The 21,663-nt window shown below is 45.3% G+C and overlaps 1 protein-coding gene across 5 annotated transcripts in view; it reads left to right on the top strand.

Annotated features, from left to right (window-relative positions):
* Positions 1 to 21,663, top strand: part of LOC121688002 (partitioning defective 3 homolog) — a 291,825-nt gene that overhangs the window by 257,710 nt on the left and 12,452 nt on the right. For all 5 annotated transcript variants that reach the window (XR_006024477.1, XM_042067282.1, XM_042067284.1 and 2 more), the window contains one exon: positions 20,146 to 20,269. Coding sequence is in view for 4 of the 5 variants with exons in the window: in XM_042067282.1 (XP_041923216.1) it covers positions 20,146 to 20,269 (124 nt within the window). In the remaining variant the exon portion in view is untranslated. The remainder of the gene's footprint in view (positions 1 to 20,145; positions 20,270 to 21,663) is intronic.

Below are 21,663 nucleotides of genomic sequence, written 5' to 3'. Positions count from 1 at the left end.
GCCCACAGCAGGCTGCTGTTCCTAGGGCAGGGCCCAGGGAGCAGGCTAGCAACCGATCCGTGCCCTGCTGGGAGTGAATCACCATGACTCACACACATGCTAGCACACAGTCAAATACAAACACGGAGTGACACTGTGTACACACACACAACCGCACATACTGTATATGGATACACAGACAGACAGCCAGACACACACACACACACACACTTTCACACACACATCGTATACAATGATGGGCTACAGTGTGCCAGTATCATATGGTTTGATGTAAGAGGCTTTGTTTTGGGATTAATAGGAATAAAGTGAGAGAATTGCAGCTGTCTCAACTCCTACTCAGTACTTCATCTACCCTGTCTGCCAACCGGGCTTTAGTTTTCTCTTTTCTCACATACAGCTTATGCATGCATGCAATGTCACAGACACACACACACACACACACCCGTGCACGCACGCACTTACATTCACACTGATGCACTTGTTGGAATTCTGCTTTGCATGACACCACACGTCTCATGCCAGTGAGTTCACGCAGAGTTAAACTCAGAGCACATACATGGCTGTTTCTTTTTGAGAGATCAGTCTTTGTGCGTTTGAACATACACACTCACGCATGCACGCACGCACACACACACACACACATACTGTACATACAGACATAGAGTTTGCCCTCCCAGTGTGTCTTTCACTCTGTCTCCGCACCTGTTCTCCCCTCTGGTTTGATCTCTGCTCCGCCTCCCTCTATAAGGAAAGACTGCCAAGAACTTCAGAGCGAGGAGCATCACACGAGGTCTGCGTGTGTGCGTGTGTGTGTGTGTGTGTGCGTGCGTGTGTGTGTGTGTGTGTGTGTGTGTGTGTGTGTGTGTGTGTGTGTGTGTGTGTGTGTGTGTATGTGTGCGTGCGTGCACATACGGCCCGTTTGCAGATCCAGGGAGATTTCCTGTGGATCTTGTCCTGAGCTCTTTGATGCTTGGACACTTCGGTCATGCGTCCGTCTGTCTGCCTCAGAGTCTTTGGGACAGATGCTTCCTCTGCCAGTAGAAACTCAACATCTGTGCCATGTTCTCTTCCTCTTGCTCTCTTCTCTCTCTCTCTCTCTCTCTCACACACAGACACACACACACACACTTCAGACATTTCTCTCACATTTGTAGGATGATTCATGCCCATCTTCAGAGAAATTCTTCTGTGTATTTTTCAGTGTATATTATGATAGAATTCAGTCAGGAATTTTTAATTCTTTCATTTTCTTTGTTTCATTTTCGTTTAATTTGTGTTTGAGTTTGCAATACATACTGTATACTACAAGTCAAAAATGACCACCATTTTCCCACAATGTAATGACACGGCTCACTACTTTAACATCGCTTTGGCGCCGTTTCATTATACTTTACTCCTCCTTTCTCTATTCCTCCCTGCCTCTCCTGTGCCATTTTAATTGGTGACCATCTCCCCTGCTGCTCTCCTGGAGCTAAGAGATGCTAAGCGTCTTAGCCAGCTGCTGCTGTGGCAGTGCCCCCACCTCACCAGACTCTGTGGAGTCGCTGGGCCCCCTGTCCTTCCCTTCCCTACCTCTCCTGCTGTGTCAGGCCCTGCACAGGCCAGTTCCTAATAGCCACGGCACTACCCAGCGAGGCTGACGCTCTGCTGGTGAGCAGGTGTGTACCTGCCAAGGGAACATAATGGAGGAAATGGGTTCCATGTTCTGCTCGCGTGTCCTGCCACACAAGACTGGTTCTTGTTGGATGGTGCTCGGGCTACAGGGAGAAAGAGACATTGTGACATTGTGCTCCACGAAACTTTCAAACAGGCACCCCCAAACCTAATTAAAATATTGCTAGTGCTTAATTTGTTACAAATTGTGGTCTTCAAGATGATATCCTGTGTGTAGTATTTGGTCTATGGCCTCACACACACACACACACACACACACACACACACACACACACACACACACACACACACACACACACACACACACACACACACACACACACATAATAAACAATGATCTGGGTAAAATCATGTCGGATAATTCTCTACATTAACGACGGTAGTTACCACGGGTGTGTTGGGCCTAGTGTGGTGTCTTCTCAGTCAGTGGGCAGACTGGCGCAGGCGTGCGCACACACACACACACACACACACACACACACACACACCACACATCCTCATATGCACACACACACACGCACACACACACACACACACACACACACACACACACACACACACACACACACGGGAGACACCCAGCATGCATCCATGCATGCACACTCCCTGTCACACAGGGCAGCAGTGATGTTGGGTCTGTAATTGGGATGGTGCTGATAGGAGGTTAGTGCCAGCTGAGTGAGCAAGAGGGTCAGCTGGCGGCATGCGGCCAGGCCCGTCTCTCAGTTAGGCCTGCACTCCATATGGCTGCAAACAATGCACAGAGAGACATGCAGACACACATACGCACACACACATACGCACACATATTCATACATACGCAGTTACACACACACTACCAGTTACATTCACATTGAGTCCCTCATACATGCATGAAGAAATACTCAGGGGTAATTAACAAAACAGAGAGAGAAATATTTATAGGCTTTGTAATAATAGGTTTTATTGATTTTTCCAAGAGAATGTGTTTTAATAAGAAGAACTGTTCAGTGCAGCGACCAAAGCTACTGTCTGGAGAGCATCTGGAAAGGCCATTGGGAATACTAGACAATGAGAGGTTAAATACCTCTTTGCCCATGTGTGACCTCCATCCTTATGGCTCGTAACCATGGCAGCAGGAAGTCCGTAGCAACCTCACACCAAGCTCCATAAATCTTCCTCCTCCTTTCATCTTGGTTCATGGCTGAAGTTATTTCATTCACCCCATTTTTGGAACTGTTTCAGAGGCCAGTAGTCGGCTATGAATGCGATCACTGTGTGTGTGTGCGTGCGTGCGTGCGTATGGTGTACAAGGCCAGCAGAACAGTAGGGTCTGAGGGGCTTCTAAAGAGCTGTTCTGAAGTGCAGTGTGAAGTTACAGTGTCCCTTTATCTCCTCTTCTTTCATAACTTGAAAGAAGGGGATGGTGTGAAAGTCACTGTGTCTTAGCCACCATTAATTTTTTGTGTGTGTGTGTGCGCGCGTGCACACTTGTGTGCATGCGTGTGTTTGTGGAGATGGATCAAACTCGTTTTGTATCTAAATTAAGAAGTGAGGCTGTCCTTTTCTATCAAGTCACTTTTAATGTGCTCTAATTTAATTAAAAGGGAAGTTGGCAGTGACCAGTCGATCCATTACATATTCATAAGGTGACTCTGTTTCCTGGCGACCTGTTAATCAGAGCTGCAGAGGTGACAGGGCTTTGGGAGAGAGCGGGAGACCAAACCCCCGTAAGCCATCAAGCTTTAATGCAGCACACTGTGGTCCAGTGCACCAGCTCACCTGAAACAAGCTGGCCAATGACCGAGAGGAAGAGCAAAAGAGAGAAAAAGAGGAGGTGAAAAGAGAGGAAGAAAGAGAGGATGTAAGAAAGAGTGAAGGGACTTTGTTGAAAGGTAGCGTGGGTGTTTTAACTGCAGTGGAGAGGAGTAAAGTTGAAAGACCTCACCACCTGAGAAAGGGATTCAGGAGGATGAATTCTAGCACATATTCCAACACACTTCACAGAATTCATTTGAATGAGGGAACACTTTCCCTCTTGAAAGCACACATCACTTTAAATCACTTTTTGTGAACTCCTGCACCATGTAGACACCATCTTAAACATTATCACAATGTAGCTAAATAAGTATACAATTAAGAGGTTTACTAATACCATGGAACTTAAAATAAAATAATTACTACTGTATGTCAGTCTTTACTGAAATAGATGAACCCTTGAACCATTATAGGGAAAGAGACACCTCTCTCTCTCTCTCTCTCTCTCTCTCTCTCTCTCTCTCTCTCTCTCTCTCTCTCTGTCTCTCTCTGCCTTTTTGTTCTTTCACTCTGGTTTTGCTCTTTCTCGTCTTTATTGCTGCTTGTCTATTTGCCAACCTGAGAAATTTTGGGTTATTGTATCCATTAAGATGTCTCTGTTATAGCCATTACTGAAAACGTCTCATGGAGGAAATCAGACGAATTCACGCCACAGTGGCTTTAAACAGCGTAGTCTCTAGTACTTCCAACAGCTCTCTGGCAATATCATCAGAGCCTTGCGCAAACACGGACATATGCTAAAGAAGCGGAAAAAACAGGAGACAATCACACTTGCTGGAGAAATTACTGTGGCTCATCCAGGCCCCTTGTGGCTGGGGGAAATCTAACGATAAGCTCAGCAGCTCACATAAGCACCTCTGATCCTAACATCTGTGGCACACAAGCAACAAGAACAGAGAACACACAAGCACGCTCATATTTATACTCATAAATATATTGACAAGCAGACTCAAATTTGTATATAGAGCACACGCATATATTCATGGATCATCTGCTGACAAAGTCGAAGAGACACAGACACACAAACATGTTATCATGCATGCAAACAATGCCTAGAACCTTACTCTTTCCTTTGGTTTTCTAAACTGTTTTATATTGAAAAATGCAAATGTACTTATTTCCCAGAAGAACAGAATTTCACAGAATTGTCAGATTTAGTATGTGTTGTGAGGGAACAATTTCAGAGGATCCATTCATCAATGTTTGCAAACAATCTTAGTGGGTGAATCAGTCACTAAACAGAAAGAAAGAAAAAAAGATGGCAGCGATTTGAATTTCTGAGCCATTGCTGATAGTAGCCTATGTGGGATGTCATTTAAGTATGTTTGTCAGTATGGGTGTTGATATTTCCTTCTGCTTCATTCAGATCATCTGTGATCACCAAATGTTCAGCATAAAAAGTAAAGAAAATCCCCCGTGTTTAGTTAGGATTTACTTTGAGATCCAAATTAATTGGTTTGGTCCATGTTCTGGCAAAGGCGCCACTCCCAGCCCAATCCCAAGATCAACATTCCTCCAGCAGGAGCCAGTTGGCAGGCAGCGCCTGGCCACACAGCTGGTTGCCCACATTGAGGTTTTAGTGTTTGCCATTTTTATTGTTGTGGAGGTTTTTCATCTCGCTCTCTTGTCCAGTCTGCGTTCATAAACCCTTAATAGTCTTTACAAGATCTGCAAATATGTTTTCATCTGTATCCTGTTATAAATGACGCCTTTTTTATGAAACTCATTATGCCTTTTTATGAAACTTATTTGATCACAGATAATAAAAGAATGATCACTTAGACACTTTCACTCTTATGCTCAACTATCACACCCACATAAATAAGAGTCTCTTTTCAATGTGTTCAGTAATTTTAGAGGAAAGGGAGGGCATACGATTCAGGTTTTATGTGTTTGCCTACAATTCAAGAATGTGGGCTCTTGATTATTTGTCTCGGTGTTTATTGTTGTAGTCCTTGAGGTTTTAATGTGCTGTTAATTTTTTTTACTCTGACTTTCTTCAGACACCCTACTAAAAATGGGAACTTTGTTATGAAGTACTTGTTACAGTACAGTTGTGACCCCTTTGAATAGCCCACTGGTTAGCACTCTGGACTTGTAACCGGAGGGTTGCCGGTTCGAGCCCCAACCAGTGGCCTGCGGCTGAAGTGCCCTTGAGCAAGGCACCTAACCCCTCACTGCTCCCCGAGTGCCGCCGTTGTAGCAGGCAGCTCACTGCGCCGGGATTAGTGTGTGCTTCACCTCACTGTGTGTACACTGTGTGCTGTTTGTGTTTCATTAATTCACCGATTGGGTTAAATGCAGAGACCAAATTTCCCTCACGGGATCAAAAAAGTATATATACTTATACTTAATACACTTTAAATTGGGCGCTATTCAGCTTCAGTTGTAATTAACATAAACCCTCTGTCATGGCACCCTTATTGAATGTGAAGAATAACTTTTACTGAAGTCTCTCAAGAGGCTGAATTCTTACTTTTGAATCACTTCCATATCCAAAGTCTAGCCCCCCTTCATGTCCATGTCTAAGAAGTTCACCTTGGGTTTCTTTTTTTCCCCCTCCCAGCACTGGGGAACGGCAGGCAGGCTGTTTTAGAATGATAATAGCCTTTAATTTAAACCAATGATCATTTATCAGTACCTGGCCAGGCTCCCATCCACACTCTCTTTAAAGAACGGGAAATGGAGACTATTACCCTGGAAGACTCATCAGTCACTTTAAATATCTTAAGGTGGCACTGCAGTGTGGCTTGTGTGTGTGTGTGGTGTGTGAGGGGAAGAGAGGAGGGGGATTCCTGTGTAGAGATGATTTGGTCCTATCCAATTTGTCCAGCTCTGGAGTTGTCCATAATCCTGCAATTAAACTAGGAGTGACAGGCTGTCAAACTCGCATCAACTCACAGTGCTCACATGCACACAGTCACCCTCTTCCATTCCGTATGCAAGCCACATTAAGTGCAATTGTGCCAACAATTCGGTGTGGCTCAGTCAGTGCTGTTTTGACTGTGGGAACATCAAAAGAAAGGGGTAAACACATCCTCCCTTGTTGTATCACAACAGGTGGTAGGCCAGCTATGTACAGGTGCCGGTTGTGTTTGAAGAGGCAGTGAAGCGTGTTTCTGTGTGAAACTTTTGACTTTTCTTTTGAGGGAAAGAAAATGGCCATAGAAACTGGTCCCCCATCAGTCATGCCCTAGTGCACTGGGCTGATGGAACCCAGCCTGCTGCCTCATCAGGTTCCAACCATCACTTGGCTGTCATGGCAACAGCTTAGCTTTCTTGTTCCCCAATGGCCTTTCTATCAGATGTCTATTGGGTGTGATGGTATAGCAGAACCTCAAAGATGCATCGTTCGTGTCCCATCGCCAGAAGCCACCACCATTGTTCTAAGGGGCCTCTTGCTGCTCCCTAAAACAATGACCTTTAATTAATAGTCTAGCCCACACATGTTTATTTTCCCATCAGCCAACCTCTCCCCTCAACCATGTGTGTGTATGTGTATGTGTGTGTATGTGTGTGTGTATGTTTGCATGTTATGGTAATCACAAGGCTGCCAGTCACCATCTGGGAAATGCCCTGCTGTTGAATGAGGGGGCTTTTTTCCCCCGTGTCCTGTCAATGTGGGTTTCCGCGTTTCTGGATGGCGTTCTCATTTAGCTAATCTGGTGTGGCTTGTTGGAGAGCATGACCCAGTCAGTCAGCTTTGCTCTGTGCCGCTTCTCCCCCATGCTTCCTGTCTTCGCGCCCCTCATCCTCATCCTCACTTAAGCTCAGTGGGTGTGCCGTGCAAAAGATTTCATAGATTTTAGAATGCATGAATATTTCATTCTCACAATAAAAAAGCACATTAGTGTCAAGCCCTAATGACACTCCCCTTACTGCCCGTTCACGCCAGGGCTTGTTCCCAGAAGGAGTGCAGAGTGTGGAGTAAGAATTCCCGTTGGGCGAAGTGTGAGAAATTTACTAGTAGAACAATACAATTGAAAGAACAGAGGACAAAATAAACTTTTTCAAAGTGGTTCAGTTGGAGAAACCTCCCTGGTGCTTAAGAAAGTCAGGCTTCTCCCCCTGATTTAAGCTTTCATGCTGTCTCTTGAGTAACAGGGTTTAATACTCTTTCAAAGTTGAATCACAGTGTAAGAAGCTGATGACAAGGTTTTTACCACTTAGAAAACCTCTGGTGCTGTAAACACTGTCTCCCTGCCTCTCTCTCTCTCACACACACTCTCACACGTGCACTCTCTACTTTAAATTAGCAGTAGTGGTTTGGTGAAGGGATTATCTGAGATTATACTGTTCTAAGATCCGATAACAGTCATCTGTAAAAAAAAAAAAGAAAAACGTTCACACAAAAAAAAAGCACCTGCAGGAAAGGTCCATTTCCACCTCGAGCGGCTGCTGATGACAGTCCAGGGGCTTAGCCCTGTGCCGCATGTCATCCTCATTAGCTGTCTGTTGAAAAGCACCGGGCAACTCTATCAGATCTCTGTTGTCTCTTTTAGCCCCAGTCTCCTCTAGGGTTACATTGCTTTCAATCCCACAGGCTTAGCTAAAACAACATAGTCCTCTCCGCTCCTCTCCTCGCCAGACCATGCTAATGCAGGTAGCACACAGCTCTGCCAAAGCTGTCAATTTTCCCTTAAATACAGCGTTTCCATGGGTCATCCGAGAGAAAAGGCTAGGGCTTTGGATGGCTGCCATCTAGTCCTCCCTTGCTCCTCAGTTGAAAAGCTCACCTTTCTGTTAAGCTCTTATGACCTCAGTGATGACTGCTTTTGGCTGTGGGGATGCACTTAATCAGAAGAGTGCTGAAGAATACTAAGCTGAGAGTCTTTTTAGTCAAAACCCATCTAATCTCGTGAAGGGTTATTTACCTGTACTTTTCTGCAACTGGAACCACAGGTGGCCCAGGTAAATACAGCACATCAGTTGGAGCTTTTTCCTCAGCCAGCGAGTCTGACATGACTCCTCCAGATCACCGCAAGACAACAGGATAACAGCGGGGGAGGCTTTAGTCTTTTCAGGCCTTCTAACTGCCCGTTGAGAAAATCTGCAATTATGATGATAGTCACATAAAGTGTGATGGCAGTCATCATCATAATCGAGTTAATGATTACTCCGTTCAGACGAGGGTGGAATATGAGCGTCCCCCACCTCCCTGTGTGACCTGCGCATATGATTGATTGATTGGCCTTCTCAGATGACGGATGTGCTTCCAACTCTAACCCTGTATGACAGAGCCTTCTGTGGCTTATTGTGTAGGAGCCCCCACCACTACCCCCTCTCCCCCAACCCCCATTAACTTATGAGGACTTCATTACAGCACAGAGCCATCAGGAGCAACAGATCACACAGTTGCATTATGGCAGTGATTCTTGATAATGATGCTTTCGAATGTTGAGGTCATTGCAGAAACGGCATTAACATATGTAAGGGGGCCCAAGGTTGGCATGATGTCTCCCATGTTCTTGTTTTCCCTTTTATTGGTGTTTTTGTATTGGTCTCAACAGCCTTGGTGAAGGATCATGATCATGAAATGAAAAGCTTAAGGATTTTGTAAATGAATGCACATTTTTTTATACAGTAGTACTCTGCCAGACTGCCGGTCTCTAGTAATTGACTGATGATGCAAGCAGACACATTGCTTAGCTCTGCTGATAGCTAGTGTGACAGGATGTTGGGCCGGCTGTCAATAAATATTAGCATTGCTCTAGGATTGATTTTTTCCTGTCTATTCTTGTGAACATATATATTCCTTGACGTTTAGCCGCCCATCTGTCTGCAAACAGCAACGCGGTGACCTCACATTGATTATTACACAGCATTGATAAGGTAATTGAAATGATGCCCCCAGCCCAGGCTCTTTGTCTTCCTCCTCCATGTGTGGCCATTACCAAAGGTCATGACCTCTGACTTCTCCCCGTTTACTTTTGCGCTGTCCCGTCAGCAGGCGGATTCCCTAATACGTGCACATATGCACTCAGAAAAGGGTCCATCCCCTTGCACCCCCAACAGATGCATAGACCCAAGACCCACACCCACAAGCACTCACTGAGATGTTCCCGGGCACAAAATGCCCCCCCCCCACCCCCCCTGCCCCCCCATGTCTCTACGTCTGCCCTCTTGCCCTCACAAGTCTCATTCAGTCACACGCCCCCCATCCTATCCTGTCACATGGGCTACTGCCCCTCACCACCTCCCCTTGAGCACTTAGGCTGAGACCAGCTGTGCCCAGGGCAGAAATCATTGAGATCCATCTCTTTAATGCTGCTTTATTACTCCCACTATCAATGTTGTTATTGTTTAAAGTGGCCCAGGCTCAAGCCGGCCTTGTCTGGCCTCCTGGTGTGCTTCTCCTTTTCATTATTGATGAGAGGGTTTGTCGAGAGGGAGAGAGGTGGAGAGGAAAGAGGGAGAGTGAGAGAGAGAGAGAAGGGAGAAAAAGGGGGAGAGAGATGTTTCAATTATTTAGAGCTCCTTGGGGGCCTGCTGGGCCGTTGCCAGTGACATTTTGGGGCGGCAAACGATCCTGTAGCCTCCACCCCTGCCACGGCTTGAGAACGCAAGTTGATTGTTATTTCTTACAGGTGATATTTTTTCAAACAGAGCAAAAGCTACTGTTTGGTCTTCTTGTATTGCTTCCTTGTGATTGGGATCAGGTTAATGGCTTGATAAAAACCCGTTAGCTATAACCCTGTCCATATTCCCCAACTTCATTACAAATAACGACCAGACTGGAGTTAATGTACTCTGTATTTATGGATGACAGTGTTACAGTGAGAAGGAAGGGAAACATTCCAGTCCAACAGCCCTGTTTTACCCAGGAAAGAGGTCAAACACACATCTATAGAAATATGTATTTTCTTGTTCAAGTTCATTTTATTGCCTGGCTTCAACAGTTGTAAGACATTCAGTGTAATGGCTTAACCAGACCCAATAGAACTGATGAAACTGCCCCCCCATCTCCACAGGCATCTCTCTCATCTCATGTCAGAGCCTAACTAAACTCAATCTGCGGCTTGGTCACATATGGTGTGGCAGAAATCTGAGCTTGTGCCGCCTTGCCTGGAAATACAGCTAACTGTCTGATTCCTCTCATTGGTATTTTAAGCACATTAGCAGATAAGCATTTCTATTGTGAAATGGAATGTTTATTACCCCTTTTACAGTTATAACCTCGGCACCATCCCTTTTCTGAATTTTCTGTAAAAAACATATTTTTTCTCTCAGATATACCCCCCCCCCCTCCCTTTGGAGGTGTATTCATGCCCTCCGAAAGGAGTCACTGCTGTCATTTGGATGAACCGAATACAGAACAGCTGAAGGCAGTGGCAGGGTTAGGGTTGATTAAATGAGCGTGTCGTCCCTTGAACAGGCAGTCGCATCGCCTCAGTAGTCGGTTAAGGGGAGGTCAGACAGCTGTGGCATAGGAGTTTGGCAGGGACCGGTATGGCTTTATCTGGCTCAGGGGACCAACTCTACAGTATGCTCTGAAGTAAGCCATTGGTGCAGTATCCACATTTCTTTCTTTACCCACCTTTCTCTTGCCTTGGATGGGTTGCTAAAGCCATCAGTCAGTTGGCCTCTAGATTCCACAGTCTCCCATCCAATAGGCTATTAAACTTCAGACTTGGCCTCATTTAGGCCGCGTGGTTCTAGACATGTGGAATTGCTTGGCGGGGTCACTTCTCCCAAGATCTGCCCGGCTCCTCAGAGTCTAAGGATTGGTCCTGGAGTGCTGACAGCAGCTTCTCCCTTTTAGACCTTCTGGAAGTTTCTCTGCATCCCCTGGTCTGCTTGATTTGCTGTCTGTCCAGAGAGAGTAGCTGCTGGGCAGATCAGGTGGCATGTGATGGAGACAGAGATGGCAGGATGGCATTTCCAGTCCAACCATAAATGTGATTATTTTTATGTTGCTAGGAATTGGGAATGTATAGAAGAAACATGTGCCGGGTTCCCTGACTCCCTTTATCTTTGAGCTGCATTCATTTCATCTGGCATTATCGTTGTGTATACTTGTTTCTGTGTGTGTCCCTGTGTGTGTGTGTGTGTGTGTGTGTGTGTGTGTGTGTGTGTGTGTGTGTGTGTGTGTGTGTGTGTTTGACAAAGAGATGGAGATCGTGTATGGGAGAAGGAGACAGATAGCTCATAAAATCAGTCCTAAAAGCCCAATGTCCTCATAAAATGAAAGTGATGTAATAGTCTGATTTCCCCCAGATCCCTGCTGGAGATGAGTGCATCAGGCACAGAGCAGGCCACCTTTGGCATTACACTGCTCTGCGATTTATTCTTCCCTGGGCCTTAGCCTATAGACTGTCAGCTCAGCATCCTCAAGAGCATCTGGAAATATCTTATGATTGTGACGCCTACATTTTTATATAGCGAAAAAATGTGCCAAAAACGGAGAAAAGTCATTCAAATGTCATATGTTCTCATGATCGTCAGAAACTGCTTGTGCAGCATTGACACAGTCCAACATCTAGTATTTGTTGAAAGACTTCATTTAAAATCTGAAGGGATGAGACTTCAGCCTCCTCTGCTGCCTGGCCATTAAGCAGTCTCGCCATGGCTCCTGCCGCAGTGTGTGAGACTGACTGTGTGCCTTCCAATCAATGAGGCTGGATTACATCGTCTTAACATCAAAGTTCAGCATCCTCTTTATGGAGTCTGCAACTGCCAATCACTTCAGGTCTAACTTCACTTCCCAGCAAATAGCTTACTGAGATGCCTCTTAAGAAAGTTAAGTCTGTGAAAGCAAGTGGTCCATTTTAATTTGGGAAGGGTAACTTTATCTTGCCATTGATTTAGACCGGCCAGGACTTTTTCCCAGAGAAGTCAGCCAGTTTTTTCTACCTTCTCTCTGTAGAGGTTCTTTTATATCCATGAAATTGCATTTTGGCCGTGGATTCCTCAAAGTCGAAGGAAAACAATGTGTTTGCAGAGCCTGTCACTGGACACTAATTAAGTTGTCTTGGAGATTCAGTTAAACATATCCATGAAAGGTTATATTATTTCAGCTTGCTAAATGGGTTTGTCTGGCTGAAATGTTTATATTTTGTTATTCGCATGACTAACAACACATCTTTCAGCACAGAGACTCAAAATGCCTGTGACTGTGGCTTGAAGGTTTCCCAACATTTATCATATATTGGAACACCCTACAAATACATCCATTTCCAAAATGAGAAAATACCAGCTAATTGATAGTTTACTGAGGTGTATTTTGGTACAAACATGTGGACGTTTTTAGAAGAAGGTCTAGGTACAGGGCATTAACAATAACATTACAGTGCTTTGCATTGTGGTGATCTGTCCTTCATCCATTATTTTTTATGAATATGATTTTCTATCTTTGACACCTCTAAGTTGTTATCCCTTGTTTATCAATCGTAGCGAACATGCTGAAAACTCTCTTTTGCTGGGAAAGATCCAAACTCCAGTTCAGTATATGGTCCTGTAATCAGGGTAACCACAAAAACATGCTGAAGCAACGTAATAATTTATCAAGGTCTGGAACTGGACTTGGCCTGCACTTGCCTGTCTAGAGGGAGAGCTTCAATTAAACTGACATGGCTGTGACCCCCCTCTGTAATTCAGGCTGGTGAGCAGAAGAGGTTTCACTCTGTTTTTGAGTAGATACTCTTGAACTGATTCATACCTGCCTATGCCAGCAACTGTTACTTCCTTTGTTCTGTGTTTCTGAAATCGTTGTGTTGCTCATCATCTCCTTCATAACTTCTGGTAGCTGAACACATTAAATAACACTAGGGCTACAGTAGCACATACTAGCACACACAGACACGGTACAGTTGCCAACGCGTGTCATTCATCTGTTTCTATCCCAACATGGGTGATAAGCCGGCCGCCCTCAACACGTCGTCTCTTTGTGATCCGCATTTTTTTGTCAGCTGCTAATGAGGCGCTTCTCAGTGTGGCGCTGAGCGGAGCTGCCGGGCCACTCGGCAGCTGACGGGGGGGGCTGGCACGGTGGCCGCTCCCACGGGCCTCTGGGAAGCGGGCCGCTGCCAGCGCCAGCCGGGGAAGCAGCCGTGACTGAGGATGAGACGTGTTCTCAGCGACAGGAAACAGCTGCAGGATTTAGCCTCACTACCCTTGGCTGTTTGTGTCCTGCTGACGACCGCACCGCGCCACATCTCCCCTATACCCACCATCACCGATGCATTCTCTGTCCTCTTTCTCCTGCCATCCTTCTAGATGGAAAAAAAGGAAGGAAAGAAAGCAAGACAGAGAATTGGGGTGAATGAGAAGTGTGCTTTTTTTTTTTTATTTTTTTTTTTTTTTGTCTGCGTGTGTCAGACCCAGGAACAATGGAGGCAGGGGGCCGGGGCGTGTTGAGGCTGGATGAGAGCTTCTTTAAGGGGGCTCGGCAGGGATCTGAAGGGGGAGTGGAGTGTGCCAGCGCATTCTCAGTCTCAAGGCCGTCCAGCCTGTTAGAGGTGAGATGGGCCTGCAGCCTCTCCATCAAGGCAGCAGTCTGTCTTTTCAGCCCTTATGAGAGCCCTTCTGTGCTTCCCAGGGGGCTGGGGAAGGGACGTGGGTGCTGTCTGCCTCAGCCCCAAACAATGGACGCCAAAGACATAGGGAGAGCCACCCCACCCTACCCCCCTCAATACTCAGGCCCATACACCACCCTCGTGAACCTCCCCCACCTCCTAAAGGAGCAGCGTCATAGGCATACCCACCCTTCCCCCACCTCCACAGTGTTAATCTGACGGCTTCACTTGTTGGTCACGCTGTGTGGAATGGCCAATAAAGAGAGGAGAAGGGCAGAGGGGGGGGGTGTGAGAGAAAAAGGAACAAAAACACATCAGACCCATGTCTGCCGTTAGCCCCTTATTATGGATGGAGCTCCACGGCTGTGGAATAGAGGGGTTGGTGGTGGGGAGGTGGAGAGGTTGGGGCGGATTTAGAGGCCATGGGCACATCAGTCACAGAGTCTCTGGATGAAGTCACCAGATCCAGGGTGTTATCCGTTTCTTTGTCCAGAATTGCAGCTGTGAGTCACAAAAAGCGCTGTGAAAGGGAAGCAATAGATCCTGTGACCTGACGGAGAAGGGAGTGAGAGGATTGGACGAGAAGCAGTGAGCAAACTTTTAAAAAAGAAAATAACTGGCAAAATAACCGGGGTAATTTCTTTAATTCTCAAACGGAAAGATTGAAAAAAGCTCAAAGACTACTTGTACGGACATGCCAGCCTGCCACATCTGATTGCATCACCATACTGCGGATCGACTCGATATGCATCGATTTCCTGTGAAGATTAGCTCAAACGAAAGAACCCGGCAAACTTTTTCTCCCTTTTTAATCTCCCTCTGAAATGACCAGCAGTAACACTGATTTGATCTGCTTTTTTACATCTGTGCAGTTTCCAGTTTCTCAAGCCTGTCTAAAACCCTATGGCTACATAGAACTCTTTGAAATAAACGAGGGTCTGTCAGGCAAGAAGGGAATAAATATGAGTTAAGCTTTCTTTAAAGTGGGTGATACATTGTGACTGAAAGGCCAGACTGCTTCTCGTCTTGCCTGTGAAGATATGGAAGACAGAGAAAGAAGAAGAGACAGATCAACAGATACTAATGCAATTGACATTCAATCTAATGATAAAAATAGCAGACATGGGTAGAGGAGACCAATAGCACTATATTGCCACTGTCTTTCATCTCGATTCTGATATTTTGTCATGAGTTTAAATGAATTTCTGGCTCATACATCAGATTTGAGTGAGATTTGGAGGACCACCAGCTACTTCTAGCTCCTCACGAGGCCCTTACATTAGTGCAGCACCATGTAAAAATCATATTTGTAAATGTTTTATTATCCCATTAGTATTTTTCAATCACTTGTAGTTTCTAAGTAGGTAAAGCTGTCACAACTATAGCTATAGAAGTCTAATCTTATACAATAGTCTTACACAACCAGGCTAATTGTCCGTTGGTAATAATTCTTTTCAATACATTTCTTTTATGGCTGTCAAAAAGGGGTCCACACAGCAATCAGACATGCCACACAGAGTCCAAACTCTCTCTGGATAAAAGGTTTCAGTGAAACCTCTAACTTCTGCACAGTAAATAGCCCAAGCCTATTTCTTTTTTTCCCACTCTGTTTGTTGTGTTGCTTTCCCTGGCTTTTTTTCTTATTAGCAGCCCAAGTCTTTACTATGGAAATTTTTTCACATAATACCCCACTGCCACATTCAGTCTTTCCAATAAATGAGCTGCGTCGACCTTAAGTTGCTCAGTCAGATACCCCACTGTTAGTCCTGACTGGGTGTCACTGCACATTCAAAAGGTTTAATCTCTTACAATAACCCCACTGTCTTGAGAGAAATTGCTTTTTGGCGGCCAGTGAAGAAACTCTGCACACAATGTTATTAAGCTCGGAGGGAGAGTGGGAGAAGGAAAGAAAAGAGAGAGGGAGTGAGGGAGAGAGAGAGAGAGAGAGAGAGAGAGAGAGACAGGAAGAGAGAGATAAAGAGAGAGAGAGAGCGAGACCCTGCCCATGTGGCTGACCTTTGAGGCGGTGAACACACAGACAGATATTGAGTGAATCTCATTGTGCAGAGAGAATGAATCTGTTGGCTTGTTAAATGCTGTGGCATATGGATATTTTATCTCCCTCCCACCCATTAATTGCTTTACTGTCAAACTGTTTTTCCATGCAAGTTCCTCTCAATGCAGTGAGCAAGGGAGAGGAAGGGGGGGGGGGTGGAGGTGAGCAGGGACAGAGACAGCCAGAGCCTCTTTGGGACGCACAGCATCAGTCACAGAGTGTCTGGCTTTTTCCTGTCCTCTAGCAGGTGCGCAGCAGTATGGTGTCTGACCTTTCCTGCACTGCCACCGCTAGTGCTAGCGGAAACCTGATCTCCGTTCGCCGCGCTCTCTCTGTCTCCGCTGCACTCCGCCCACCTCTCTGTGCCATTGTTTGTGGCAGCCAGCGCATTTATCCTGAACGCTAGGATACAGCACTGACGCAAATTGCCGGCAGGTTTTGTTTTTGTGTGCATAGTGTGTGTGTCTGTGCGTGTGTGTGTGTGTGTGTGTGTGTGTGTGTGTGCTGCCTTGTGGTCCTATTTCATCTGGTGATTGGTGACATTGATGAATGCCGAGTAGGTATTTATAAGAAGTGATACCTGATGCTTAGGTGGAGGTAGTGGTATGAAATGAGATATGTTGACACCTATTGTATAAAGAGTGGGACTGCCAGATCACAGAATTCATTGCTTTATTCGCAATGACGAGATTTTTGGCACAACACTTTTAAATCTCCTCGGTGCCTGCTTCCTTAGGTTTTAGTACTTCAATAACCAAGACTTTCAAATGGAAAAAAGTAAATTCGCAGAATTATAAAACTTATGTCCTCCAAGAACTAGATGGGTCTTTGAACTTCAGAAGAGCAAGTGGGTGGTTGGATTGACTGCAAGCGCAGGCTTAGAATGAGTGCCCTCAAGATGATAAGATACTGAAAGAAGAGGCCCTTTGAACTACTGTGACAAATTTTCGCCTCATATTTCTGAAATAATGATAAAAACATGCGCCTTAACTCTTAATCAATCCCATTTGCATTTCTAGCACTATGACTTCCAATTTCATATTTTAATTGCCACGGCGATCTTGTCGCCCCACTCACCCCTCCAACACCCCCCCCCCCCCCCCCCCCCCCCCCCCAATTTCCCTCGATAGTTCATGGTTTCTTTTCAAAGTCTTTTTACAGCCCCAATAATGTGTCAGGCTGGCAAGACTCCCCACATTGTGCTTGAGTAAGTGACCCCTCACTGTTTCAGCGAAAATCAATACCACAAACCCACGGGGGCTCTGATGAGTAGGAAGGCACTGGCTGGAACCGGTGCGCAGACTGTCTTGTTTACGGCTTCGCTTGTTGTCCGGGTGATGCAGCCCAGCTGGCCACCAGACTCCCTGACCCTGTTGCCTCACGGGACACTGACCTTTGTCCAGGGTTCAGTCAGAAGGCATTTATGACTTTTTGTTTGGAATCTGGGTTGAAGGGTTGGAAGTCCGTTTCCAAACCGTTGAAGTAGCCTCCGTGCACCTGGTTGTAGGGATGAGTGTACACCACACTGTTATGCATGTGGACACGGAGCTTACATGCAGCAAGCATAATCATGTCCCTCTTGGTCATTGTTTGTGAAGGGCCAGTGCCTCTCTTTGGAGCCGCAGGCTGTCCCTCCGGTCCTGTGATGTAGCACAAGACTCGGTGTGAGTCACTCTCACATGTACATGGGTGTCCAAATCATCATCAGTGTGTCATCATCATTATCAGACCACCATGACGCAACCGAGTCTGAGTTGTCAGTCAGTGTGCGGATGATCGAGGGCTTTTTGTTTTGTGTCCGTGTCTGTCTTGCCCTGTTCAGACATCGCTGGCATTCCCCTGTTGGCAGCCACGGTGCCTGGGCATGTCAACACTCTAACGAATGTGTAATCACACGTTTGCAGGAGCTAATGGCCAGATTAATTCTCCCCGCAGATGTGTGGTAATGGCCGAGTGATTTGTTGTGCTGTGTTTTTTTTCCTCTCTCGTGCTTGTTTGTTTTTTCTTCAGGATTTTTTTTTGTAGGAAATGTTTTAGCAATCTCATACCCCCCCTCTCTTTCTGTTGCTTTCTTGAGGTCTGTTGCTTTCCTTCATTCTTTCCTGTACTCTTTATCTTTCTTATCTTGGAGTTCTTAAAACACAGGCCAACAAGGCATGTGGACACAAGTGATTGCCATTGCTAAAAATGTTTTGAACATGGTCGGCAGTAATTTTCACCAATTGCTTTTAACTGGCTCCAACAAAAACAATCTTCTTTTATACTGTAGAATTAACAAATATGGTATTGCTTTTAACTGGCCCCAACAAAAACAATCTTCTTTTATACTGTAGAATTAACAAATATAGTATTACTTTGTGTTGTGCGTTATAAATCCCAGAGTTATAGTGCAGATCAGAATTTACAAGTAGAATTTACAAGTAGAATTTAAAAAGTTGTCTATCAGCATTCAATTTTCATCAATCCACAAGGTAAATATTTCAAATTAAGTTAGGCTCGTTTGATATGTTTGACTTGGTTGATTGTACCCAGTCAATTTGCTGGGGGAGAGAAAATAAATGTGAAAGCTGATCTTATAATGGACTGGGGGGAAGCAGGCTAGCATATCACATTATACCAACAGCCTGGGGCCACAACCATACTGTTCGATGATGCGTTTAATCTACCTGCTTTACAACCTCATACAAATGAATATGATGGCTTCAGCATGCACTAACATCACTAACGTAAATCCGTAGAGAAAGGGGTACCAAATGAGCTATGGCTAATACAATTGATTTTAATGGCTGCCTGATTTAAAAAAGCATAAAATGAATGAAGTTGTTTCTGTTTGATGGTTTCTCGGGCAGTGTTGCCCACTACTCCCGTTCTCTCTTTATGGCCCGCTATTTAGTGGTGTTTTAATGAACGCTGATTGGCACCATACCTCAGGCAGCCATTATCATCAGAGGGATGGTTTTCTGCTGTAATCTGCAATTATGGGCACCATCACATGCCCCACAATCCTCTGGGCTGAAATGAGCAATCAGATCTGATGAGCATCCAGACACCTGTGTGCCCACCGTCTGCTATGGTTGCCCCTCTATTAGCACCCCTGGGTTTGTCCCTAGCCACTCCCCCTATTCATGTGGTCCGCGTCTCATCATCACTAATTCATTTTTTAACTTTGTTTTACACTTTCTTCCGTGTGATGTCTCTCTTTCTCACACCCCCCCCCCCTCCACCACCTCTCTTGTTCTTCATTCTCTCTTTGCTACTTCACACCTCCCCTGCCTGCATCCTCCCCACTACTTCATCATCGCTCTCTCGCTCACGTGTGCTGGCAGAAATCGCTTATTATCCAGATGGAGGACTTCCTTGTAATGAGGTGTTTGTCACTGGCTGCCTCTGTTGGGTTTTATAAAAGCGAAGGTAGATTAGTGGGCTGAGGAGATGTGTATTGATCCCTATTGACAAGCCTCTCAGAGCCTTTAATGAAGGACATGCAGATGAGGGCCTGACAGCCTGTTATTTAACGGCACCATAACTGCACAAGGTTTCTCCACTCTAAAAGGAACATGCATCACTTATCATGGTTCACTGGGGACACTTACATGAGGCTATTTCTTCTCATATATGTTTCCTTTGGGTGTAGGGGAAAGGTTTGAACGCATTATATGTGTAAAGAAATGCCTGTACAGAAAAATGACTGTCCCCATGTGAATATCCTTGCTGGGGGGGGGTCTCGGATGAGTTCAGAGCTTATTATCCATCATTCTGGTATGCATGTTGCCATTAAAAATATTTTGAAGTATTAATGTAAAATTAAATTAAGTCCTACAAGAGGGTGTTCAATGCAAGCCATAGAATGCTGAGTCATAGTTGTTGTATTAAGCACTCTTTGTTGCACATGTCACCTTTCTGTGGTCATAGCAGAAGTCCCTCTAGTCCCTCTGTGTGAGGAGAGCTTCTCCAGCTCCTAAGCAGGCACTCAATTGATTTTCTAATCAACTCTCAGCCCATCTCTTCAGATTTATCATAGGTTATGATGTCATTCTCTGTCTCTGGTAAACCAGCGAGTGTGATTCTCTCCTGACCAATTGGCTCTCTCCCCCTTGTCCGCAGCAACCGGCTGGCGCCTAGCAACCACGAGCGGATACAGCGGCTGCGCCACGAGTTCCAGCAGGCCAAGCATGAGGACGATCCAGATGACCGCAGGCGCACGTACAGCTTCGAGCAGCAGCCCTGGGTGAGTGTGTAAGCCCCGAGCCACTCGCGACCCCGTCGCACATGTCTTGCAGCCCCTCGGTCAGCCGGCCCGGTCCCATCCTAACTCTCGCTCAGTCACTAACCTCCCTCCCAGCAAGCCACGCAGCGAAGCAGCTGCCTCTTGTCCACCACTAACCATCCTTCCTGGCATGACACTACAAGGGCCAGCAGGCCACTACTGCAACTAATGCTGATTCTGCTCACTTCACCTCACATGGTCTGTGACAAAGACTTTGGAAGACTTCAGGATTCTATTCTCACTGCTAGGAAGCAGATCAGTTAGTTGTTTGACTGCTTTCGTCAGATGTCTTGGGCTGCTCTTTTGGTTATTTATTATCCTATCTGGCTAGCACAAGATGGCTTGTCTGATGAAATCTTGTCCACTGACCTTTGACCTAAATCTAATGACCACTCATATGTCTTTCAATGTGCCTTTTGAAATCCCTGGGTAGTGGTGGCTCACAAAAAAAGATCATCTGCCCAGTGTGACAAATAGAAAAAAAAATAGCTCTGGTTCTCATGGGAATATAATGAAGGAATGGGTTGAGGGTATTCTTGACTGAATTTTAAAACAACTGCTTTTACACTTGTTACAAAATGTAAGTTTCTTAAAATGCAATGATGCTTTTCATTATATTAAACTTGATATAATGTTTAGTGTTATGTTATATAATCAATAAATCAGTGTATTGTTTAAGTGTGTTTCGCACTATGTTTGATAGATGGTACAGCTTGTTTTTGTCTTTGATTGCTGTTGTGATTGTATTTAACATTGCTTTTGACAAGAAACAGAACTACATCTCCCACTCTACCCCTTGCCTAAACTAATAAACAGTCTATGATCAGATAGCCCACAGTCAGATTTGTTACAGGTATGTTTGTTGGATTTACTGTGAAGTGTATGTGTTTTCACACTGCTTTCCCTGTAGCTTTCTGTTTGGTTTACATTCCAGGGTGAGAGGCTACGCATTATTTTTTCCTTATCAGAGTGTTACAACAATATACAAGGCTCTGCTGGCTGGGAACTTAGTCGCTCAGGGTCAGAGGTCACATAGTTGTGTGTCTTTGCAGTGTAATGGTCTGAGACAGACATTTTTTTGGTCTTGTGACTTCCTGGTATAAGTGCACAGAGGGATTTTAAAGGATGACAACGTAATTACCTTGAACAATTTGGCTGTTTCCCCCAAATTGCAGGTCATTGTGCTGACCTCTTCCCTTGCCAACAAGTATTACGCCTTGTACATTTTAACATGACTGTTCTTTTATTTCATTATTATTTTCAACTGCCAAACCTTATTTTTAGGCTCTAATTTCCAACAGTTTTTGCTCTCCACCCCCTTTTCTTTCTGTTGGAGAGGAGCCTAGTGCTTCTTC

The sequence above is a fragment of the Alosa sapidissima genome, chromosome 17 (genome assembly GCF_018492685.1).
Source record: "Alosa sapidissima isolate fAloSap1 chromosome 17, fAloSap1.pri, whole genome shotgun sequence".
In the NCBI taxonomy this organism is placed as follows: domain Eukaryota; kingdom Metazoa; phylum Chordata; class Actinopteri; order Clupeiformes; family Clupeidae; genus Alosa; species Alosa sapidissima.
This window is presented reverse-complemented; position numbering and strand designations above follow the sequence as displayed.